This window comes from Siniperca chuatsi, linkage group LG22 (assembly GCF_020085105.1).
Source record: "Siniperca chuatsi isolate FFG_IHB_CAS linkage group LG22, ASM2008510v1, whole genome shotgun sequence".
NCBI classification, from domain to species: Eukaryota; Metazoa; Chordata; class Actinopteri; order Centrarchiformes; family Sinipercidae; genus Siniperca; species Siniperca chuatsi.
The window spans coordinates 19,236,055-19,263,205 of NC_058063.1; the positions used below are offsets into that span (position 1 = coordinate 19,236,055).

General features: G+C 38.9%; 1 protein-coding gene across 5 annotated transcripts in view; it reads left to right on the forward strand.

Moving 5' to 3' along the window:
* col4a6 (collagen, type IV, alpha 6) overlaps positions 1-27,151 on the forward strand; it is a 133,776-nt gene that overhangs the window by 56,052 nt on the left and 50,573 nt on the right. For all 5 annotated transcript variants that reach the window (XM_044183470.1, XM_044183469.1, XM_044183471.1 and 2 more), the window contains exon 4: positions 18,972-19,049. In XM_044183470.1, the coding sequence (XP_044039405.1) occupies positions 18,972-19,049 (78 nt within the window). The remainder of the gene's footprint in view (positions 1-18,971; positions 19,050-27,151) is intronic.

A 27,151-nucleotide genomic window follows, 5' to 3' on the forward strand; every position in this document is an offset into this window, starting at 1 on the left:
ATTTCAAACGCAACTCTACAATTTTAACAATTTTGGAGGACGAATCTGTAAAAAAGGAGTTCAGAAAGTACAGAAAGAGCGTACAGAATCCGTCACACTCACATGTCTTTTCCATTTAAGGACATCACGCTGTGTTTCAAGTCTGTTAACATCACATCTCTCATTATATCAGCGGATTCACTGGACCTTTCATAGGAGAGTTTATGGGAGAGACAGTCCAATTTGTAAAAATTGTATGTACAGTAAGTAGTTGTTGCTTTTGTGACAGAAATGCTAGAAATGTCAACTGCTTATGCTCAAAATCAATCAAAAAGTGTCTTCAAGATCCTTATTTTAGTCTTTTTAAATAAATTGATCATATTAAAAGATCCAGGTGTCACCTTTTTATTTTATAAGGATGTTAAAGTCTCTATAACAACATACAAACTAGGGCATACAAAATCCAAAAGAGGCTACAGGCCAAATTGCATTGTTATTACAAACCTTTTAATGTTGGGTTTTCATTTGTTGAGGACATTGCAAGATTTAAAAAAAAGATATGATGACATTTTGTAATGAATAAAAGTAACAGGATGCTGATGAGAAGCTGAGTAAAACATTTAGAAGAAAAGCTTAGAAGAAACTGTGTTTGATATCTCTGTAGAAAATTGTCCAAAACCAAACAAACCATTAAATGCTTAACTGATAGAGATGGGAACAAAGTCAGTGACTCAATGCGTGCTAAAAGTTTTGGTAACGAAATTAAAAAGATGACACTAAAAATTGCCGCTGAAGCTGATAAAAATAAGTAGGAGAGAAACGCTTGTGACTTTTAATTCATTTAACTCTATATTGATAAACAAGGATATACTGTAGATACAGCTATAGAGGATATATAAGACTTTTGTGTAAGTATTCGTGAAAAACCTTTGAACAATAAAATTACACTCTTTAGTAAGGAAGCATGGAGACCAGGTGTTTGTAGAGTTTTTCTGTCAGATTCAAATCAGTTGTTAGTACGCCTCCACGCCGCTGAAGTGTCTTTCAGCAAGAATCTCGTCTCCAGGTCCAGGATGCTGCTCTGAAACTGACCTCTGACCTCCCTGCGGAGGGTGAAAGACAAAAAAGCCCTTCCCTACGGGGATCATATCAACATCATCAATCAGATTTTTTGGCTGACATTCTCTATGATGTGATCCAGACTGTCCCCACCCATCTGGTTCTCCAAGCAGGTTAAAACAAAGATTATGTAAAGTACCACATGCAATTTAACGAACTATTGAACAATTCCTGCGGTCTTTTTACACTGCCGCAGACTCTCCCAGGTGTGTGTTTGTGTGTGTTTGGGGTGAGCAAATGGAATTTCCCCTCTGTTTGTGAACAGACGACGGGGCGATGTACTTGTCTGCCTGTCTCCTTCCCCACATCGCCCCCTGTGGCCAAAAAGGGGAACTCAAGGGTCGGGGTCAGCTAGCAGATCCTGGAGCTGGCAGGGATTCAGTGTTTTGTGTTTTGTCTGTCAGAGTTTCTCTCCTCAACACACCTCTTTCGTTTGGAAGAAATGAAAAGACACACACCCAGCGATGACTCAGAGCTCCCTATTTAACCCTGGTGGTTTTGATATATCCGTCTGACCATGAAATTCATGTTCTATTATTTATGTGGGCTCAAGTGTTTGCACAGGCAATTCGACTTCAATCAGCAAAAGCCAGATGACACAAGAAGTAGATGCAGCAGATGGACAGATTGACTCAGCGGAGGGGAGTGTTGTCTGGCTCATAAATCCCCAAATTCACTGATCAAGGCAGAAGAAAAGTTCTTAGATGATGTCTAGGGAGTTGTCTGGTGTGATGGATGAACTTTAGCCACAGCTAAAGGTTAATCAGGCTTGTGGTTGGTGCTGTTTTGCCAGCGTGACCTGACTCACTGAAGAATTAAAGAAGGAGAGGTCGGAGGAAAGGATGAGACAGAGAGGTGAAAGGCCGAAGTCAAATTTCCTTCAATTATAGAGGTATTAATTTGTGTAATTCCATTCCTTAAACTATGCTTTCCTTTAAAGTCTAACCAAAATGTGTAAAATATAATAGTTCTCTTTTTTATAATTTACATTTTTGTTTTTTTTAAACAGAACAAACAATAACTGTTTTATTGCCTTTTCTTTACTTTATTTAATTGTATTTTTATGTTTTTAACTTGTAGGTAACACTTAGTAGAAAGTTACTGTGAAAGAACCAAAACATCCCATACACTGCTGATAAAATTCACACTTTTTAGCTGACGAAGGTCTGAGGACCGAAATGTCATTAATAGCTCGACAGCGTGCGGGATTGTTTGATTCTATCACATGATTTTAACTTGTGCAAACAAATTTTAAATTCTAAATGATGTATGCTAAAATAGAAAGGAATGTTTGACAAAATAATCTTAACTCAAAGTCTACTTCTTAGTTTTCCTGGAGCTTTTAATCCCAACTCATGGTCTTTATTAGGGAAAGGAAGTGTTTTAGGGTTGAAACGAATTATCTGCAAGTCACATTTGTGTAAATTCATCTTATTCATCCATGTAGTGCAACATCAGGTTGATAATTGAGCTTTAGAAGTGCTGGTAGGTGGATTCTGTTGCCTTTGGACAGAGCCAGGCTAGCTGTTTTCCCCTGTTTCCAGTTGTTGTGCTAAGCTAGGCTAACCTGCACCTGGCTATAGCTTTACATATAACGAACAGAAATGAGAGAGGTGCCAAGCTTCTCCCCGTACTCTCGGCAAGACAGCAAATAAGCATGTTTCCCAAAATGTTGAACCATTCCTTTAAACTCAACACTCACAGTCCAGTAGATTGTTTCCTTTTGACCTAAAAATGTCAAATGTCAAACACAGCTCCAGTGCAAGAGCTGTGTTTTCTTTTGGCCTGCAGGTGTGGAATTCAGCAGTATGCACACATGAGAGGCATCACACACACCCAAACTTGCACACACACACACACACACACACACACACACTGATGGATGCATAGATGCCCTTTAAATACATGAATAAACACCATAAACTACAGCAGTCTATTCAGGGACACATACCATGCTCCTGGAGTACACACAGATACACACAAACACACTCAAGTGAAATCTGTGTCCAGATTACCACCAAGCCTCTATTCACACCACCTGGACAAGGGGAAAAAAAGCAAAGGAGTGAAGTTGCTTCTCTGTTAGTGAGACTTCCGTTGCTAAAAATAGGTCCTGGTTGGCAGCGGTGGGATACGGTGAGGTAACCTGAGATGGACGTTGGCTCAGTGATTCTGTAGAGGATACATTTGCATACAGAGCTACTGATGTTTTAAAAAAGTATTGTCATGATTTAAAAAAAAAAATCACTGGTAAATGTCAGGTATTGTTTTCTGGTATCAGTTTTTCAGTTTTAAAGTGCAAGAGTAAAAAAGAGAAATTGTAATTATAATTTGTTGCCACCGTCTTTGCCTTCTTAATTGGCCAATCCAAGATGATGTGATGTCGTGAGAGAAGATTGAAAGAAATAGTTTAGTTAGTGACATTTTGAGCTTGTTTGCTTTCTTGCCGAGAGTCAGATGAGAAGATTGATTCCACTCTTACATCTCTCTGTTAAATGTGAAGCTGGAGCCAGTAGATGGTTAGCTTAGCTTAGCATAAAGACTGGAAACAGGCGGAAACAGCTGGCCCATCTCTGTCCAAAGGTAATGAAATCAACCTACCAGCACCTCTAAAGCTCACTAATTAACATGTTATATCTTGTTTGTTTAATCTGCTAAAGAAAAGTACAAAAATGTCAAGTTGTGGTTTTTATCGTGGTTGATTTTCTTTTCCTTGTTCAGCCTTCAATAACTTTAAATAAATAACCGCTATCGGTTTCGTAGGAACCAAACACTGAGAAACAGAAGGACGAAACTCTCTACTTCATTTAGTACAAAGTAGTATTCTTCGGATTGCAAAAAGTACACTACAAATCTGGAAAACGAAGGGTCTGAATTCAGAATCATCATCAGTTTTTAAACCTTTCACACTAAGCTCCTCTTGATGGGATGTGATGTTTCTGGTTGGTCAATGATCAAAACACAGAAGTCACTCAAAGTCTCTGATCTTTATCTACACGTCCACACGTACCTGTTGCTACTAACATTCTTCTTCTTTCGGAGCGGAAACAGCTGATCAGTCATGTGAGTTACATGTTCGCTACGTCAGAACTTATTCAGAAAAGGTGTTTCCATCTTTTTCAAAAAAGGCAAAAACTACCCTTAACTTTTTTCGAATTTGGCTGTTTCCATCAACCTTTTCTAATGCAATACTTCAAAATGTGCACAGAATACATTCATGGAAACACGGCTAGTGTAACCCACACTGTACGTTTACTGCCAGATCGCTACACACGCACATTACGCGCTGAGCTACGCTACTCTTATAACAACAAGAACACAGTGGAGGACACTTAATGTTTCGTGTTCTTTCTTCTGGGTATGTTGTTGTTTATCACAACAAGGAGACAAGATTTGTTTGAGAAAAGGCTGCAGGCTTTGGGAAATCCTACATCAGAGAACTCTGGTTGCTCCGATTGTCTCTGACCAATCAGTGGTCTGCAGTGCTTCAACTCCACCTTTTACTATCGGCTCAGCTCACTGGGAACCTGAACACGATACGGTATGGAGTGATTCTATTGGTACCATCCACAACTTTTGCCAACTTTTTTGGAAACGCAAAAATAACCGTTATAATGTGAAACGAACTGAACTGAACTGGACTGCTGGGTGGAAACGGCAAAAGGACTTTCCCTGTCTCTCCTCTGTGATAACAGTGCTAATCAGCGACCAGCTCTACCCAACAAAACGACTTTGGTTCCCACCAATGATCGTGTGGTGTTTTCTGATAATAAATTCAATTATTTCTTTATTTAAAATGAAACACATCTAGGAAATGCAAATAATATGGTTGCTTTGCTAAAAATAAACACTCCAGGTTATAAATTGATTATGTGCTAAACACAATGTCCTTCAACATGATCACTGGTCAGAATCAAACTGCAAGAGAGTCACTGAGTAGCACAAGAAATTTAGCATTAGCAATCTAGCATTTCTTGCTTCTACTGCTTCACTCTGCACTTCATGATGTTGCTGTCTGAGGTGTTATATTGCTGTGCTGCCACACATTTAACAGTTCAAAGAGCAGGTAAGCTGCCTTATGGGCCCAAACTGATTTCTTGACGCTGCCTACAGCGACACACACTCACACATTTCTTTCTCTTTTTACACTGACGCACACACAGGTAGACACAGAAACATACATGCATAGACACACACATACACACCCTCATGGCAGTGTTATAGGGGGTATTTATCCTTTCACGTCGATCCATGATCAGTTTACACTTGTTGTTTGGGCGAAACCTTAAACTGCACTGGTGAAGCACTGTGTGTGTGTGTGTTGGTGTGTGTGGGTCCCTGTGGGCCCCTAGGTAAGAACAGAGCCATGTGACAAGTTTCTTTGCTCTTCTGAGGTGCATTAGCTGTATCTCAAATTTCTACCCTCTAATACATGAGCTGTAATTGCTGATCTTGTTTCAGGGTATTTCTCTCCTCCACTCCTCCTCTGCCATCTTTCGATCCTTCTACTCCTACTCCTCCATCATTCCCTCCACCTCTCCAGAAGATTATTTTCATACCATCAGTCCCACCTGTCCACTATTACACCCTCTTTTCATCCCAGCTCTACCTCCATGTACCTGTACATGGAGGTAGAGATACTCTGGTGCTTTTTCCCTCTGTTTTTGAGTTTACTCCTCCATTATCTACCTCTCCATCCCTCCATCTCTCCATTCACCTCCCCTTTCCTCTTCAAAAGGCCCTCGTCCCCCTCCAGGCGAGGGGTGTTTAGTGTAGTTCAAAGGGGTGATTATCATAGTACTTATCAAGAGGGTGGACACTGTCACTTCATGTGTGTGTCTCTTTACATGCCTGCATTGTAGATGTGTCTCAGAGTGTGCTTGTGTCTTGAAATCATTTACTATTTCTCACATTGTGTTTTTGGGGAAGTTATGTTTAAAGGTAGTTTGTTTACTTCATGACTAACCAGAGAAAGTTATGTGAAGTGTAGCTCGTTTAACATAATTAATGTATTTTTCTGCATTTTCTGGCCCGTGACTCTGCGTTTAGGCCCCAAAATGATCATGATACCAGCTTTTAGAGTGTTATAAATATTTTGGATAAATATTATGTACTTTTTTGACCCCATGTGCATATCAAGGGCACACTGGGTCCCAGACCCTAAGGTTGAGAATCTGCAATGTAGCTCTATGGCTGTGTTTGTGTGTGCGCAGAATAGTAAGCCAGTTTTGTGCAGACTTAGATTAAATGTTTTAGATCAGCAGCAGGAACAAGTGGTGGGCAAAAAAAACAAAAAAAAAACACGTACTTTCTAATGCAATCCAACTGCATTATTCCTGCAATAAATTCTATTATTGTCCATCCCGTTGGGAGTATTTCCATGTTTCCTACACTGCAGTTTGTTCTGCACTCCACAGCTCTGTTATTATGCTACACTAATGGATCCTCCACTATTACAATCTGAATGTGTATTGTAAATATTATCTTTAGCATCGTACGTCTTGTTGGCTCTACTTTGCGATGCTGATTGAAAACAAATCATAAATAATTCTTTGTGGTCTAATATTATTTCACTGCACCATAAATGCTGTCTTGTGGTGTAATGTTACTTGTCTCTGTCTTGAGCTGGCTAATTTGTCAAACTCTGTCTAAACATTTTGTGGTCAGATATGGAGTTTTCAACACTTAAAGGGGAAGTGATTTATCAGAGTAATAATCCCTTCAGTGAAACCAAACCCAGATGCTCAAACAGAGATGGCTTGTTTACTTGCAGAACCTCAAATCCACATGCTTATAGTGAGATAGTCCATGTGCTGGCTGCCAAAAACAAGATGAAACAATTAAAAGATGTAGATAACAAAAAAATAAACAGTTGCTGCCTTTGTTTTGCTCTGCTCTTACTGTAATGAAGCTGTGTGAGGTGCAGGTCTGAGAAGTTTAGAGAACCATTTCAGCCAAATCTTTTAACTTTTTTTTATTAGAGAGGCGTCAGACCATATTTACAGGGGAAATTGTTTTCCTTATTTCCCCTTTTAACTCTTACTATTGACATTTTTCCAGTAGTGACAGACATGGCGATATATACTATGAGACAATATAAATTTGCCATACTGTTTGTACTGTTGTGTCTATCCCTTCAATGTCTCTGGCTGTATTTGGCATTTGAAGGCAATGTTGCAAATCAATGAGCAGAGCTGCTTTATGGCACTAGTGGATTTTTACAAGATTTTTGCATCAACAAAATGAAGTACTTTGATTTGTCAGGTATTTAATTTGATTAAAACAAACAAGTCATCGCTTTCTAGTTATTGTCCAGAAATAAAATTACAGATATTGAGGATTTTATCCTTATAGACCACTTCTATTTTCCAGTAATCTGGGACAGTTATATCGCTCAGGACTTTTAAAGCCATTAGTGCCTAAAATCCAGCTCGGTATTCACCTTCAGATTTACATCCAATGTCAATGTTCGGTGCTAACGCAGGATGTAGCGTAGCCTTGATGTAGCGAAGCCAAAAAAAGAGTGTGGCTGTCATGGAGGTTCATGCAGTGCATCTGACTTTCAGGAGACCAGAACTCACGTCCCAGACCTGCAATTAATGCTCACCTTTTTTGTAACTGTACCCATGGTCTTTAACTTTAACCTCAACCAAAAGTTCAAGTTGTCTAACCAAAACTAGTCCAAAACGTTTCTATCTATCAGAAATTGCAGAGCCAGTATTAAGTCTCAGCTTAATGCTAATAAACACATACAAATCACTGACGGTTGAACGTGACACTTTCCTCGCCATTTCTTTGTGCCAATCCTTCCCTTCCCATCTGTTGTTGGCTCGTCTGTGTGCAATTTATGACTGATTTACACCTAAACACACATTTCATCTGCTCCATTGCTCACACTGCGTTCTTCCCTTTCTTTGTCTGCTTACTTGTCCGGACAGCGGCTTGCAGTTTGTTTTGGCTCTGACCTGAGTCTCGTCCTTTATCTCTGTCTGTGTCAACTGCAGATTTTTGCTGCATACAATGTCTCTGGGATTTTTTTATTGCTGTGGGATTACGTGATTAAATTGGCGTGATGCTGCCTGTTACTGGTTGATTGTGCCCGTTTTGCCGGTTTTAAGTTTAAACAAGGTGTTACTTCTGATTCTAAACAGACCACTGCAATGATCGCTGACCCTGCATGCACTTTAAAAGTGACACACAGTTCTATACTTGGTGGCTTGGGTCTATTTTCATTTCACCGTCCAGCACGCTGAGTGGATTTATAGCTCGACTACAGAGCAGGCGAGAGAGAAACCCAACCCCTACCGGAAGCTCATATTCTGACGATCTGGACTGTTGGACAGCACTTTGGCTCGAGTCCTGAATACCAACAGGGGGGTTGCGGTGGGAGTCTGAGCTTGGAACATTAATAGAAGTAGGTAGAGATCATGTGACCTCAGAGATCCCCCTGTGAGGTCACGTTGTTGGTTGGCAGGGAAACAGTATTTCTGTCCACAGAGGAGGTGAAGTCATTTGATTAGATGGTGCTGTTACATGTTATGACGGGATCCAGGACTTTGTTTCTTCGGTTCGGGGAAAAAATTATTCACACAAGCAGCACGATTCTGAATCCATTCACGGATTCAAAAATAATTTTTGTACATCCTTAGTGATGTTACACGGATGATGTACATCATGCACATACTAGAGTTATCTAGAGTTCATCTTCAATAGGCATATTTTGGATTTAATAACTTAATGAGTAGCTTAGACTTGTGCCTTGTACGCACTAGTCTTTTTTTTTTTGTCTGTCAGACCAGTTAGCTTACAGTACAGCAGTTTCATACTGCAGTCAGTGGACTAAAAACATGAGTGAATGGTTTGGAGTCTCGATGTGTCAGGATGTCTCAATTTATTCCAGAACTACAAAATAATAACTTTAAACCTGTCTACTTCCTCCTTAGTTGTATAAGTTATAAGGGGTCTTTGAAAGGATCATAAGGGGTCTCCAGTAAGATTATTGTAACTATAGCTCTAATTCATAACTCAATAATTCTGAAAACATGGAACTTTCAATAAGTAGCCTACATTTTTTACATTTATCAATATCTGTTTGGGGGTTCTGGCATTTGATGCATCCATGACCTATGAAAGCAGGGTGTGCACCCATTGTAAGAGGCAAGGTGGGGCATGGTTGAGAATCAGTTATCACGAAAGCATCGCAGATGTTTAAGATCATTCTGGCATTGCAGATCAATGCTGCTTTTACTGATAACATCTACTTTTAGAGATACGCTTCGCGACCTGGGCAGGGCTGAAATACCAGGCACAGGACTTGAGGATATACTACGTAAACCTGTACGAGTGGTATTAGCAAAAACATGTTACTTAGCTCCTGTTCTGTGTGCATGCCCATTCTTGCCCTGGATTCATTTTGTTCTTAAAAAACATGATAAAATTTCTAAATTTTCCCCCTTAAGTCTTTAATTATGTTTGTAAAGGAAAAAAGAGAGACAAAGAGAACCAACAAGGCTAGGCAGGTAGAGTCCTAATCCTGTCTAATAGCAATGTTTCTGTTCTGTCACGACTGCAGAATCATTCGTCAGAGGAAAGAGTGTGAGCGTGTGTGTGTGTGTGTGTGTGTGTGTGTGCAGCAACAAATAAAGGGTTTTGCATGTGTGCAAGCAAGCACAAATTATCTTCTAAAATGTGATGCATTGATTTAGATTAAACTATTCAGTAGTCAAATTAGTTCAAATTAGCTCCACCTCGAAATGCTACAACATTAAAATACTGCTTACATATTAATGCATCGGTAATATTAATCTAATATGATTATATGTAATAATATATCACTCTGAAAAAGTTATTTTCTACATTTTGGTGATAATGTCTGTACTTAAATTGTGAATGCAGGACATTACTTAATGAAGTATTTTTGGAAAAAGTACTTTTTACTCTATTACTTAAGTAAAGTACAAAAGTATTAGCATCAAAGCATACTTAAATTAACAAAACTAGAAATTACTCATTATACAGAATGTCCCATTCAGATGATATATTTATTATCATTGAATTATAATTATTGATGCATTCATTTGTACATCACTTTAATGTTGCAGCTGGTGAAGGTGGAGGTAATTTTAATTACCAGTTTTTTTTTTTCATCATAATGTATTTGTTGATTATATTTTTAATTAATAACCCGAATCTGCAAAGTAACTAGTAACCAAAAGCTTCAAAATAGATTTGCATAGTGGTATGGATACTTTTACTTCAATCTGAGTTTATCATACATGTAAGCACTACTGACTAATGACCATTTTAATTAATGATTAATCTGTCGGTTATTTTTTGTATTAATCTATTCATCAGTAAATAGGAGAAAACAATGCTACAAATCACAATGTCTAAGAGCACAGTGTCTTCAAATTACTTGTTTTGTGTGACCAACAGTCCAAAACTCAAAGATGTTCATCTTACGATGATATAAAACAGACAAAAGCAGTGTATATTCTCATTTGAGAAGCTGGAATAAGAAAACGTTTGGTAATTTTGCTTGATAAATACCTTAAATAAATGGTTAATCGATTATCAGAAGTGGGCGATGACCTTAGTGGCTATTAATCGTCCATTAATGGGAGGGTAGGCATTTTTTCTGTGTGTGTGTGTGTGTGTTGATGAGGGGAGTTTTTCTTGGAACAAAGTGTCCTGGATTTTGTCAAGGTAGTAGTTCAGATGTCGTGATAATGTTAGACTGACAGCTTCTAACACACATACTGTAGCTGTCAGTAAGCCAGATAGTTGCATTCTTGCTTCATGCTGGTATCAGAGGTGTTTGGAGTGATACCTGACCTTCTTCTGAAAGATGCAGAGACCTCATTGGCTGGGGATAAATTTGCATATTACAAGTGAGCAAGTTTGGACTCTGACAAAAGATAACATTATAAAAAATAATTTGGGAAAGTTTTCAAACATGTAGACAGAAACGCGCCTAGAAAGGTGTGTGTGTGCTCTGTTACAAGTATTGACACATTAGCTGTGAGCAGTTAAAAGTGATTGATGATATGTACGATAATATGTGTTGGGAGGTTTGTCATTATTGTGTCAGATTTCTCTCAAGTAGTAGTAGTTAGGATTTGATCCAAAAAACTCCTGTAGGTGCTGTGAAACTTGAATTTTAGAACATTTCCCCACAGGCGTCACATTTTTATGGCTCAGTAATTCACATGAAAGATATTTTCATCCTTTGCATCCCCATTTTTCATTTTACGTTTTGTTTTCCAGTCAATTTACTTGGATAAAAGTCCAATATATCACCTGGTCTGATGCTAGTTTCTTGCTGTGTGTGGAGAGTGCTCTGTGTCAGGGATAATATGGCACTTGGAAAGAGCTTAGCTCCCTAAATCTTAGTTTACTTTGACTCTGCCAGGAAAGCCACATTATGGAACACGTTTGGATTTAAGACATTAAAGCGTTTCACAACATTAACACATTCTTAACTGGATTCGAGATTGGGAAATACAGAGGAGATTTAAACTGTTAAGTCTCTGCTTACATAAAGTTCATGACTACTAATGTCAATTGTGCTTTTAAAGTAAAGTGTGAACAAATCATGTGTACTTACTATTGATGATTTTCCAAAACATCTGGTAGAGTTTTATTTTTCTACCTTTCAGACTTCCATTGGTTTCCATTGATTTCTACACAATATTTGCACACTGAACATCAATTCTGCATGAATTTGTGGATAATTTCCATTATTGTTGCATGGTGAAACAGTTCTATACAAAGTGATTTGTCTGCTTGTAACAATAATGTAACTTTGACAAAGAAAATGCAGATTTAATGTTAAACGTGATGGATTAAGTCTCAAAAGTTAGATTTCTTTAATAGCATACATAAGTGAATGGAAGTCAATGGTTGCATGGAAGATAAGGAAAATACTTTCAAAAAACTGAAACAGCAACATGATTTGCAAAATGTTAAAAAAAGTATGCAAGAAAGCATTCAAATCTCTGGTATGGTCCTGGATGAATAAAACCTTTGAAAAAGTCAAGTTTTGGCATTTTACATGAATTGAACTTCTGCCCTTTTACTATTTACGTCACAAACTTCTTTTTGATTGAGTGTCTTTGGAACTGTTTAAGTAGATTCACAAAAGTGAACATTTGTGCATTTCTGAAGTCTCCCTCTCCTGGTGTATATGCATTTTGTCTGCAATTAACAAGAGTGGTTGACTTTATTTACATTTACAGCCGTCGGCCATGTCATCGTTGACGTCCTGTTGACGTCCTGTTTGGGTCCATTTTAGCGTCACAAATTTCTGCTGTCTGACCAAGTTATAGATGTCCTGCCTCCATCTGGGTGGCCTGGTCAAGAGGAAACACACACAGAAGTGCATGTGAGCTTGTGTACAAGTACACAAAGCATGCACCTGTGCTTATATACATACAAATACATGCAAAAATACATGCATGCTTAAATCAGAAATGGTAGATATAAGCACTAAAATGCACAAACACACACACACACACACACACAGGTCCTCATTTGTACACATAATCCCATGCTTGTGTGCTTATATACAGTACATACTGCTCACACACATAGACACAAAACCACACTCTCCCTCACACACACACACACACACACACACACACAGCATGGAATAAACAGAAGTAAACGAGGAACGCTGGAGGCCCAAACACAGCTGGTTAGTCTCCTGTGGTGGATGTCAGGGTCACAGATGGACCAGAGAGGAGAGAGGAAGAAGAGGGAAGATGGGGAGGGGAGTTAGAAGAGAGAGTGATGGGAGAGAGGAGGAGGAGGAGGTGGGAGGAAAGGCAGAGAGAGAGAAGAAAGGAAGCGAGGGACGAGAATGGTAGGGGAGGTAAAATAAGGAAGGATTAGATGGCGAGGAAGGAGGAAGAAAGGGGAGAGGGTGGAGTAGAGAAAAAAAAGGATGAAGGGAAGACAAAACATGGACGGATGTTACAGTAAAGAAAAAGGGAGACAAGAGGATATTGGAGAGAGAAAAGAGACTCCTTTTCTTCCTCCTCTTATCTCCACATTTTCTTTCTTGCCCCTCGCCTTTCTTTGTTTGCAAAAGCACTCACAACCTCCCGTTGCTCTTGTTTTCCCCCCTTGAAGTCATTCCTCAACATCAGGTTCAGATGAAGGAGAGATGTAAAGGGTCCTCCAGGGTCAAATAGTAGTTCCAGATCCATTTTCCCCAGCCTCCACTGTCACTCAGTCAGGTTTTGTTGTTAATAACTGATAGTGGCTTCTCCTTTTAGTAATCAGCGTGTTCATTGGTTTGTATTGTGCAATGACATTTTGACTGACAGGTGTTGGAGTAAACTCTGCACTCCCATTGGTTGTTATCTTGTGATGACATGCTGATTGCCAGGCTGTGGATTCAACAGATTCATGTGTAGCACTTAGTAGGGAAAGTGTGAAGGGTCAGTTTTAAGTTGAAAAAAAGTTTAACATCTAAAGCAGTTGTTGCTGTGCTGTTTCACTTCAAATCCCAAATTTCACTTGTCAATAAAACAATTTGAGCTTGCCGTCTTTTTCCTTTGGATACTTTTTTTTGTTGATGGAGATTGTTTTTTGATTTTCTCAACCTTCTGTGGTGGCCGTCACTGCTCTTGCTAACTCCCTACTTTTTCTTCTTTTGCTTTTTTCCAATCAAATCGGACACTCCATCACTTCCTGTGTGGCACGAGAATTTTCGGCACGAAAAACCTAAACATAAGTGGAGCAAATTAGAGCTGAAACGTTTAATCGATTAGTCAGTCTAAAGTAAATTAATTGGCAACTGCTGTCATAACTGAGTTATTTAGCAAGCAAAAATGTGAGGATTTGCTCTGTTACTTATCTTGTCTTATATGATAGTAGTAGTAATAGTAATAAAGATCTTGTTTTGACTGATTTGAAGAAGTTAGCTCTGCTGTGGGAAATTGCGGTGTGCATTTCTCACTGTTTTTATAGACAAAATGATTAAAGGGATAGTTTTTTTTTTTTGGGGAAATTCGCTCACTTGCTTTATTTTCAAGAGTTAGATGAGAAGATCAATAAAACGTTCATGTCTTTACAGTAAATATGAAGCCACAGCCAGTAGACAGTTAGCTTAGCTTAGCATACAGACTGGAAGCAAGGGGAAACAGCTAGCCGGGCTGAGTCCAAAGTTAAAAAGTCTGCCTACCAGCACCTCTACACAGTTTTTATACAAATTAAACAAGCAAGATTTAACATGTTAATTAGTGAGTTAAGAGGTGTTGGTAGGTAAACTATATAATACTAGCTCTGCAACCTGCTAATAGATAACACAAGGTATGCAGACTGACTAATACCGTACCGTAACATTAATTACAGAGAAGTGTGGAGCATTCTTGTCCATTTTTCAAAGTGAGGATCACACATTCCTTCAATATCACAACCCTGCCTCTCTGACCTTTAAGCAAACCACCACCACCATGTTAAAAGTGAGGAATTCTATAACATACGAAGCACGCAAAGCTTTATCTCACTTTTTTTTTTTTAAACAAACTGGATTTCCTGTCACATCATGTCTTATTGTCTCAGCCATATAGCTCAGAGAGCGCCAGTGTATATACCATACTCTGGGTAACCCTATAGACTCAACCTTCATCCGGATAACATCAGCAGACCCTCTAGGAATGAACAGGCAAGTCCAGACGTCAGCCGTTACCCATAAGCTGCCACTCTCAGGTATATGAACAGCAACAGGTTTAAGCAGACAGGTATTACAGACGGCTTTTAAAATTCTCAGTTAGACGTATGTACATGAAAGTGTTTGGACAGTAAAGCATAAGCAAACAGCGCGGATTGATTGGGGAACATTAGCTAAAGCTGAAAGACGCATAGCTGGGTAATGCCAGGATGACAGAATGGGAGAAAGAATGAACACACTGTTGAATTCATGCAGACAATCGGGAATGTGTCTGTTCCATCACGTTATGTTAGCGATGTATGTATGGAAATTATGCACGTGGTGCTTTTGTCTGGAGTGGTGTAACTTTTAGCGGCACATGTCTAATCCTGTGGCAGATTTGCATTCCTTTAACTTATCCTCCCTGGCCCTAAGCTTAGCATAAAGGGTCAGTTCACCCAAATTATAACCCAAACCACTTTCTATCTCAATTTCTTGTGCATCTTTTTGCTTTTTCTGAATAATTTTGGCTCTGATGGTGGTACTGTAGTGAAAAGCAAACACAAGAGCACACACAAACACACTCTCTCACACACACACACTCACAGGTTGTGTTTCAGTGGGTGTAAGATGATGAGATGATCAAGTAGCTCTCATATTGTTAAACCAGGGTTTCAGCTCATTGTCCTCATATGTATTTGTTCTCTATGGGAGAATGTGTTTCAGTCTTTGTGAGGACCAGTATGAGGACTAGGGAAGATACTGTCAAAGAGGGTCCTTACAAGTATAGAAGTACATTGTGTGTACTCATGCAGTATTGCCTGTGTCTACACATCCATATGCCCTCACTTTTTCTGCTCCATGTGTGTTTATTTACCTCTAATAATTCTTTATTGTGTGCATGCATCCATGTTTTCCTCCTCTCTATTTAACACCCCATCACACATTCTCCGCTCCGAGGTTCACTGTTCTCCCTCGGGCGCTGGCTTTGCATCCCATGTCATCCTTCACTTTTAACTCTGGGTGTGGACAGCGCAAATTCAGCAAGGATCAGTGCATCTCCGCCCTGCTCAGGTATAGATTATTTCCCAGAACAATGGATCTCAGGGCCAATAATTATCTGAGGCAGCCCTCTCTGATTGGATAATACCTGAGGAAACATTCATGCCATAACAAAAGGAGGATAATAGACCAAAATAATATGAGTAACATAATATAGTGAAGGAGCTACTGTAAAAGTCTTCTTTTTGTCTTTATTGCATCATTCTCTGCTGCTTTTTCCTCATTTTTAAACTATCTTTTTGCTTCCCTTAAACTGCATAGAGTTCCCGTCCGCTTTGCTTCATTTCCTTTGCTGTTCTTTTTTTAAAATCATTAATGCTCCAATTTCACTTGGTTTACTTCTATTTTTAGCTTCTTCTTCTTCTTCTTTTGCCTCTGCCAAAATTTTCATTTGAGCTGCTCTCTCTTTTTGGCCTCCCTCCATTTCTATCATTCTCCTTTTTATTTCTTTGCTCCCTCCATTAGCCCAAATTTCACTGTTTCCCTGCTCACTCTTGCCCTCCTTCTGTCATTGTGATTAGAGGAGTTGAGGAGATCAGAGGGAAGAAAGCAGCACCAGCACCACTGACCTTTCCCCTCCATCTCTCTCTCTCTCCTCTCCTTGCTCTGTGCCAAGCTCGCTTTTTCCTTGTTGTGTGTTTTCCTCTTTTTCTCTTCCTTCTCCACCATGTTTTTTGTCTGCAGCATTTATGGTTGTAACTGATTATGTGGTCCTGGGCATTTGGTAGTAGTTGTAGTAGTAGTAGTTGGCAGTAGTAAACTTTTGCCTCTCCTTCTCTACTTATTACTTACTGTGTGTTCACTGCTTTCTTATTATTTCCTTACGTAAAAATATTTATTAAAGGAATTTTCAATATTTCTTGTAAACTCAATAGGCTTGGATAGAGGGAAGAAAGGCAGCAGATAGTTCTCTCAGGAGTTGGTGCAGACCAAAACAGAGCTAAAAGGAAAGATTATTGGAAGCACAACTCCAATTTAATATTGATGTTGCTCTGATGTTCTAAATAGATTTGATAAGAGATTTAAAAGGATTTGAATTTGATAATCAGATTCAGTACTCAGATTCAGATAAATATAATAAGGATACATAAATTAAAAAACACCAAGTATTGCAAAAATCAGTATTGTGCAGGATTGTTCTGTCAATCTTGTGGACCCTCTTTAACTAAATATTTCTCAGATGCCTTCACATGGGATACACACCAGTCTTTCCCAGGCTCTTATTATATTAGCCTGAGACCCAGACTAGACCAGCTGAGGGGTCCTGGAGGGTCCTTGACCTCGATTATTGTGGATGTGAACGCTCACAGACTGTGGTCATATGAATTAATACACCCTGCGCACTCTCTCACATTTTCACACTTTCTCCTCATCCACAGCTGTCCTCTGAACCTCCATCACACCCCAGTCAACACCCTTTTGTTCCCCCTCCCCTCCTGTCCCTGTCCCCTCCACGTCTCTCCACCCTGCCAGCACCCTTTCATCCACTAATCACATTGAAATGCCAGCCAAGACCTCTGAGTTTGACCCCAAAGAGATCCCCAAACCATGGACTCATATGCGACATTTTCTTCTATATAACAAAGTGGTCAAGCGTGTTAATTATTTATTTATTTACATTTATGTGTAATACGTCAAGTGAAGAATGCATATTTACGAGTTTAGATTCACACACAGTATTTATCTTGTACAAATACACAGATACAGTATATAGAAGACAAATAAAAACGCACAGATATATCATCGCTCACCATGTGGTCCATCACCTCCCACCCAGAGAGACCCATCAAGAGAATAAATTGCATTTGGTGTTTTGAACTTTTAAGAGCCTCATATGAGCTTATGCCACTCAAACATCATCTAATAAAAGCTCTCTGTGCAGCTTATGAACTCTAAAAGCACTGCGTGATGTTTGGTAGATATCTCAGGAATGCCACCCTGAACACAAAAAGGTTAATCTGTAGTTCACTTGGAGTTTATGAGCGACAAATCGTGTGTGGTGATGCTGAGTTTGTTTACTGTGCCTAAGATGGGATGTGTGAGGGGCAAACCTTGCAAAAACAGAGGAAAACTGGAGATGTCTTTTGGAAAATGCCAGTTTGTTATCAAGAATAAAAATAAATCTTAAACAAGTATAAATACTTTGGCAAAAATATCTTAACTCATACTCCATATGCTACATAATCTCCATGACAACTGAGCAAACTCCGTCCACTGAGGAAGACCAGTTTGTTGCAATATTGTAATTTCCTTACCTAAATATAATAAGGACTATTCAGTATCTATTTTAAATAAGATAGTGTCGCAGGCTAGAATAGAGGGAAGAAAGGCAGATATTATAGCGATGAATAAATACAAAGTAAATTGAAAAATATCAATTTGTTGTCAAAAATACAAATGCAAATATTTTGACAATGATTATTAACTCAAGGTCCACTTACTGGTTACATATCTCCATGACAACTGTGCAAACTCTGTCAGTTCAGGAAGACCGTAAGATGTGTTTGAAAGCTCCAGAAAAAGTGGACCTTAGGTGAGATTTTGTTACTACCGAACTACTGCCTCCAAGGCCAAGAATGAATTGTCATGCTAAAGTAAATTTTAATTTAAAATATTTCATGTATTATGTCAAATATGTGGTGATGACATGCTGACTTAAAGGCCCAATCCGTATTTAGACCATATAAATTACAGACATAATCACATGCAGTGTATGAGTGAAGAGTTTAAGATCTAAATCATGAAAATGTGGTGAAAAAGCGGGATTGCGGTTCCTAAATCCTGTTTAAATCCCTTTGCCTCTTTCAAATTGTTGTAAATCTGCCAACTTCTCACTGATGCAACTATTAGGATTCCTCATATCCACATGAGTCACGGAGTGCTCATCTGCCTTTGATTTCTGTCCCTTTCTTTTATTCATGAAGGGATTTGAACAAAGACCCTTGCTCTTTTGCGTCTTACTTCAGGATCATGCAGTTGCATTCTGCTATTCTGCAATTACGTGATGAAGTGTCTCGCTTAAAAGAAGGGAAAGCGTGACTTATTTAGTTTTGCTAACCACTATTTTCCAACATGAACGGGGATTCGAGCGGCAATTCATCACATGTGTTTCCAAAGCGCTGTTTGTAATCGTTGTCTCTTTTTATTTCTGCAGGGTACCAAGTTGGACGAGCCGTGCGCAGGCCTGGACTGTAGCGGAGGATGCAGGTGCAACCCAGAGAAAGGCAGCAGGGTGAGTCGTGTCTCATCTGTATGATGCCGTCTCGCCGCTTGTAAAAATCCATTTCCATGTTTCTAACGGCCCAAAACCAGCCAACAGCACATCATCATTTGCACATGCACAGTTGTAGTTTTCTTTATCAGAATTAGACACAAAAGATTTCAACTGTCTTTGTTACCATTTAATTGCAAAATAAAGTTTTTATTGTTATTATTAGCTCCACTTTTTGTCCATAAGAACACTATTTTAGCTCCTATTCCACATAGACACAGAGAGATGTTACATTTTCTCTCGGGAATGATAACACTTACTGAATGATAATACTTTCACGTGTAGATTAGGTTCCTTGTACTTCCTTTCCTCCTTTCCTTCCATCATGTAGGGCCATTTTTAGCCTGAGTTGGTCATAAAAGTAATAAAGTGAGTAATTCATTCAGCAGAAATGGAGATATTTAGTTAACACCGTTATATTATGTTGAAGTATAAAAGTAGAAACATTTCCCTGCGCCATTCATACATTACGCAGACATTAAGGAATTTAAGTGTTATAATTAAACACTAAGTTGTTAAGTACTATTAAACATAATATTTCCATTAACCCAAACCTCTCCTAAAACTACAATGACTTTAAATCGTAACATGTTATTTCCATCATTCATCTATAACTCCTCGCCATGCAACAAAACCTCTGATTACTAATGTTGGAAGCTGTCAAATTGATTTTAAGTGCAGTTTTTCCTGAACAAACTTTGGTTAAACAGCTAATTTTATAGCTATAGCTAAATATAACAGCACAAATAAAGAATCAATCTGTCATCTTCATATTTTAATTATTTATTATAGCAGATTACCTGTTTGTAATCGGCTATGATGTAATATGCATTGTACTGGGCTGTGAGATTAGCAAACTAAATGGGCTTAATTTTCTTATTTGGCAACATTATAAGCCCACAAAACAGTGTTTAGTTTGTGAGAAGTTTATTTCAGTAGAGGTTCCAGTTAAAAAAACTGTTTTGGGAATTGAATTTGCGGAAACGAGTAAATTGCCTTCGATCATTAATAGACAATTATCTCAGGGCTCCAGCTATTATTGCTGTGCACACAATTGCCACCGCCATTATCACTATTTGACATATATCAAAGTGAGCGCCATGTCAGTTTGTGTTATGCATGTTTCAACAGTCCTTATCTATAGACTGTATTGTGATTTCTGTAGGCGAGGAATCAGACGCACACAAACACAAAACAGTGTCTTTAGGCGAGGAACTCATTTTCTTGTCATTGCTACCATGATAGGAACATCATCTGTCATCCGTTACCAATAATATCCAAACAAGTGTTGACAGAGTGTGAGGTGATTTGCTCGTCGATGAACGACTGTACATTCTTACAATATTTTAAACTTTACAAGTACACTTATTTCAGTATATACAGATACATACACATGCCCTCCACCTCACAGCTGTTTACACTTCAGTAGACAAACAGAGCAGATCTACTTTCTGACTTCTGATTTATGACTTGAGAGTTAAGAGGAAAGTTTTATACGTGAATATAAACCTGCTGGCTATGAATTCCTATACATCAACAAGCCTCTATAAATGCTTCAGCATCATCAGGTCACAGGGGTGAAAGCTGTAAATAAGTGGAAGGGTTTCTCTTGATGTTAAGAAAAGACAGAAAGCGCTTGAGACGCAGATTTAAGTGGAAAGATTTAGCATCACGCTCTGGTTTTAATGCTGTTTCAGAAGCTTTGACACCTTGCAAAGAATAAAATAAAATAGAGAAACACTATATTAATGTATAATTTCTCTAATTCTGCAGCAAATTTCAATATAATATATTGGCTGTGCCCTCGGTGTGTGAGTGTGTGTGAATGATTAGTACTCCAACTGATGAGCAGTTGCCATCAGTGTATGAATGTGTATGAATGGGGTGAATGTGATATGTAGTTGAAGCGCTTTGAGTAGTCAGAAAGACTAGAAAGGCCATTACAGGTGTACTGTATTAACATTTTTGTCCTAGGGCATACTTTCCACTCGGGATGCACCCATCCTGGGTCCTGTTTTTGTCCCCTCCGCTTTCACAGTTTCAGTTTTATTTCCCCTGGGGTTTGTGTCTCAGGCTACATACTGATCCTCTGATTGGTGGAAGTTATACCTGCAGTTAGACTGCAGACACTACTCAGAAAACTTGAAAAAATACTGACAACCCTTTTGGTGTAAAAGTCATTGAATCTATGTTTTTTTACAGCCAGTATTCTCCAAAAATAGATGCTAGACATTTGAACATCAGTCAAAATTTTAATATTAGATAAGGCAGTACAGAACAGTGTTCTAGTGAACATGAAAAGGATTTTGAAAAGTGAGGGGCACATATTCTCCCCGTCACCAGTGGAAATTACGCCCTTTAATGCAGTCATTTTGAGCTGAAAGGTGGTCTTTTATAATGAAAACCTTACAGTGTCTGTCGTGCTTTTATCGCCACGTTTTACCTTCTGCATGGAACAGGAAGTGCAGACAGTTTTTTTTTTTGTTCTTGGATTTTCTCTTAATAAAGTTTGAGTTTCTATAGGTGACCACCGCTGCTCATGCTAACACGCATGTTCAGCTCTTCCACTTCTCCCTTTGGCTTTGTTCTGATGTAAAACAAATGAAAATGTAACTACACACTACTATTGATAAAATGACAAAAAAAATTATGTAAATCATTTGGAAAAACAAACCCCAGCTGAGACCTCTGTGTGTGTTCACCTCTGGCTAAAACCAGACTAACTGTAAGCTTCGCACTGTAGCTCGGTCTCTTTCAGCCTGTATCCAAACAACAATTACTGTCTGACACAGAAGCCTACACTTATGCCTGCCTACTGTTCGCCACTTTAGGTAAATAACATAGTGACGACCGCCACATTACACCCAGGTAGCTGTAGGTAAATGATATAGTTCAGGTAATACCACCTACCTCTGTACAGGCCTTCTGCTAGGCTTAAATGACACAGCCACAGCTGTATTACCTTCTTTACCTGTTATTGCTGGGAGACATTTAAGTGGTATGGTGCTTATTTGTCTCTTTTCAGTTTTACTTTTGTACTTACAGGTCGATGAGATGAGGTGTGTTCTCGATCATAGCTGTTAGCAGCCCTGAAGTTCACAGGTGGAAAGTAGTTTAGGGATTCAAGGCTTAATCCTGCTGGCTGTAGCTTTATATTTGTTGTACAGACACGACAGTGGTGTCAATCAAAAAAGGACAAGTGCACGAAAAAAGTGTTTTTTCTCCACTTGTGTACAGTATTCCTTGAGTTCGCATCATGCAACAAACCTATAACATTATATTTATTTGTAATATAACATTCTCATAATTCATATTGGAGGCAGTCTAATTAATTTTCATTTTAATGTGCAGATTGTCGCTGAAAACAAACGTGAGGCTTCGAAAATCTTAAAAGAAAATTCTTCATATTTCCAACTGGTTGTTTGCCCTGTACAAATGTTTTGGCTCATATTTACCAACATCTGTGCTAGTAACTCTGGAGGGCATTACACACACTTGAACATTGTTATTACTTATAGAGGAGGAGGGCAGGACTGGCATGTCAAGACATAAAAATATGAAGATTTTTCCTGCAGCCAATAAATGTGGCATGAAAACAAACATCTGGTAATTGTGCTTAAAACGGATAAAGAGGGTTTTAAATACTGTATCGGATAGATAGATAGATAGATAGATAGATAGATAGATAGATAGATAGATAGATAGATAGATAGATAGATAGATAGATAGATAGATAGATAGATAGATAGATAGATAGATAGATAGATAGATAGATAGATAGATAGACAGACATGTCTCTTAAATCCATTGCTAATGCCTGAGTAAGACTCTGCTCCCGTGGGTGATATAACGTCCGACCCCAACACAAACCCAGCAAAGACTCATTCCAGACGGTGTGTGTTGGTTTTACTTGGTTTTCATTATTAATAGCCAAAGGGCTTCAGCTTTACTTAGACTTAAAGTCCTGAGACTCTGAGATAATAAAAAGTTTAAAAAGCTTGCGTTCACATGTTTGACTTTTCTGGCTTTAATGTCTGTGTCATATTGGATCTGTTAGGTCCAATAACATCCGCTCCCATTGGGTAAACCCTCCTGGGTCAAAGGGCAGTGTTAGGGATGACAGGAAGGTTTGTGTGTGTGTTCGAGCAGCGGTTAAAGGTCAACACACTAGAGCTTGTAAGCGGCAAAGGGGAAGAAGGATGTGCTTTATTTAATTTGGCCAGACCTCCATTTGTGTCAATCAGAAACAGAGACAGAGAAAGAGGACTTCCTAATTTTGTTGCCAGCGGGGTCGGCTCAACATTTTCTGTGTCATGCTGGAGTGAAGCTCCTCACCCAATCAGAGCGTTTCTGCGCTGATAACATCTTCAATCTGTGAATTACAGTTATTAGATAGTGGCTTACTCAAGGATCCACCAAGCTGAAAGTAAGGACCCCCTAAAGTACAACACAACTGAGGCAGCGCCTGCATTATTATCTTAGCTATGACCCAGGGTCAAATTATTAGTTTATACTGTGCTCACATGGTGCATATTTCTAAACAACGTTGAGTTTAATCAAATTACCACAAACTGACACACACCTGGGGGCAGGTAGCTTTATTCCAGCACAGGAAAGGGCAGCTGGTAAGAATTAAAAAAATACCTCACTAACCTGATTTTCCGCTCAAACCATGGGAAATGTATTGATTTACCAGTGGTGGAATGTAACTAAGTACATTTACTCAAGTACTGTACTTAAGTACAATTCTGAGATACTTGTACTTTATTTGAGTATTTCCATTTTTATGCTACTTTATACTTCTACTCCATTACATTCCAAAGGGAAATATTGTACTTTTTACTTCACTGCATTTATTTGTCGCTTAGAGTTTACTAGTTACTTTTTACATTAAAAAAACACATGATATGCTTAAATGATATGATGCAGTACTATACTACTAATATATGTGTTGGAGTTGTGAAGTTAACTGAAATGGTGGTTAGTTTAACCAGGCACAAAGCTGAGTTCATTATTTTTTCATTAATCGATCTATAAAATGTCTTAAAATTGTTTTTAAAAAGGTGACGTCTTCAAATTGCCTGTTTTGTCCAAAAACTGTCCAAAATCCAAAGATATTCGCTTTACGATGACATAAAACAGAAAAAAGCAGCAAATCCTCACATTTGAGAAGCTGAAAATAGAAGAATGTTGGCATTTTTGATTGATGAATGACTAAATACAATGAATCAACTCTCAAAATTGTCGATCAACTAAGCGATTCATCGTCTTCTCATTTTACACAACCAGTGTAATAGCAGAAGAAACACTGTGATTAGCTGAAAGCGGGACAAAGCAAGACACACACTCTCTCAGACAACAAAGGGGAAGCAGGAATAAAGGATGAATAGAGAGGAAAAGAGAGAGTGCAGCAGACGCCCCTTTTAAAATACGATGAGGGTAAAGTGATAGTGGATGTGTGTCTCCGTGGGATGGGAAGATAAAATGAGGGATGAAACCCCTCTGCAGGGCCTCTCGATGAAAGACTGTGTCTCTCCATCCCTGAATTCCTTTACTTTAATCCTGAAGCAGGTAGAGAGGGAAAAAAGAGAGACAGGTTGGCAGAAGTCCTTTTATGTCAAACCAGACGAGAGACAGAAGAAGAGAAAGGTAGCCCAGATTGACCAAAATGTTCAAGTTTAATCCCTGAGAAAGTGAAGGAGAGAAGGAGCAAACAATATAGACGAGGGAGATGTGAGGAAAAGGGAAGAAGACTTAACCTGGGTCACAGAGCAGAGAAAGACAAAGACAAAGAGATATTCAAGAAAGCGAAAGGATTGAAATAAAGATAAATGCACCAAACAAAAATAGAGAGAAGAAGATGGAGGTGTGTGGAGACAGAAAAGAAAGAATGAATAATAAAGCACAACAGACTTACTGAAGGACCAGTGCTTTAGCACATATCAGCCCATTTACTACAAATTTGAACAATTCTTCTGATCCATTTACAAAGAAAATCATCGTCAAATCATTGTTTAAGATCTATCATCATGCCAGCTTTTATTTTTGCCCAAGTTATGTTATTTCTGACTTATACAAATCTGTCTGCGCTTACAACTGCAAAACCGTGCAGTAATAACAAGCAGACGTGATGTTGGCTGTGATAGTTTAGTAAACTCAAAGACACAGGTTGATTTTCATATTCGAATAAAATGAAACCAAAGGCTGCCTGGATGAAGGAAAAAACTGTTTTGAATTTGTAAAGAGAAGTTTACATGATTTACTGATTCATTTAATTGTAATCCTAAAGCAGAAAGGAAATAAGGAGAACTACAAGTCCTCCATCCTCAATAACAAAATAGTTTGTCAAGCGAGGGCACGGAAAGCGAAACTGGGTTTCCCATGTTCAAAAAAACGCAGCAAAAATGCCCTCTTTGATGCTCATATGACATAAAATGTGATAAAGTACCCTCTACTTTGGCCCAATGTGCAAGAAAATATGATAATATGCCCTCCAGGGTGCCCTTCCAGTGGAGACAATGTGCCATATAGGTTGCTCTGCATGCTAGAAATGGGTTTGAACTGTTTCACCATAAATGCCTCAGCACTGTGTGCTGGTGCCCCTTTTTAGGTTTTTCGCCCCTGCCCTCAGATAGCCTGAGTCCGCCACTGGTAGGAGGCACTATAAGAACGCCTGCTCAATTTAAGCACAGATCATTTTTAGCTGTTTGAAAGAAAAAACTAAACAACTGATGCTGTCATTTCCTCATATTTCTGAAATAGTCCTTTAACATTAAAAAACTGAAAGAAAGAGGGAAGGAGAACCCAAAGCAATATTGAGGCATATAATCAGATGGAAGACAAACACACACACACACACACACAGGCTCAGATTACACACAGATAATCAGTGTTGGCAGCAGCATGACCCTGAGACAAGCATGAACGATGGCTTTGATCTGACTCTTCTGTCTTTTCCTTATCTTTCAATATATCTCCAACCTCTCTCTCTCTCTCTCTCTCTCTCTCTCTCTCTCTCTCTCTCTCTCTCTCTACATGCGTTCTCTAATGTGTTGTCTTTGTGATTATTAAGTCTGTCTGGGTTTCGCAGAGTGAGCACTTGTATATGTGCGAGTGTATTTTAGGGGTTAAATGTGTGGTTACTTTTATGTTTGTGTGTGTCTGTGTGTGTGTGTGTGTGTGACATTTATGGTGATGTACCTTACAGACCAGACTACAGGAAAGTCTTTATCAGTAGTGTCTTGTTATTCAAACATTTCCCTTCACACACACACACACACACACACACACACACACACACACACACCTGGGCCCCTGTATGGCATTTTATCAGGCTTTCCCTCCTTTTGAGGCAGGAGTCTAAAAATGGTGGTGGTCTTTGTTTAGGCTTCATCTTAACACACACACACACACACACACACACACAGCCTTTTTGCTGTCCTTTGTCAAAAATGTCTCGACAAACAAAAACCCATCTCCTTGTCTTTCAGTCTGAGCTAAAATAATGGAAGTATGCAATTTAGCTTTGAACTTCTCTCTCCACCGCTCTCCTAAACACACACACACACCTGTCACTCATAGCCGGCTCATCCACTCACCAGACACAGAGTTTAGTCTAGGAAAGGTCAAAGGTCACAGCCAACACAAAGGCCATTGTAGACCAGAAGATCAGGGTCACTAGTATCACAGACTAGAGATAGACAGGCCAAGGTTTGTGTGTGTGTGTGTGTGTTGAATAGTCTTCAAGGTGCTTTCCCCTGTCTCTCCTTTCTCATCACTCTCAGCTTCTTTCATCCATTTGGATCCAGGATGACTTTGAATCCCATAACTTCATTTCATTACCACATATAAAGGTAAAGGTAAAATAACAAAGACAGAAGTAGTATAGAAGTACAGAGGAAGAAAAGGAAAGCGAGAAAAGGACAGTCAAGGAAAAACTTGACTGTGTCACTAAGGTAGTTTCCTGTTTAGTTTAAAGTAAAACTAGAAACTACAAAACAGACAACAGTAGAAGAAGAAATTCATATTAAAGGTAGACCTTCTGTATCCAAAACCTGTTGCTG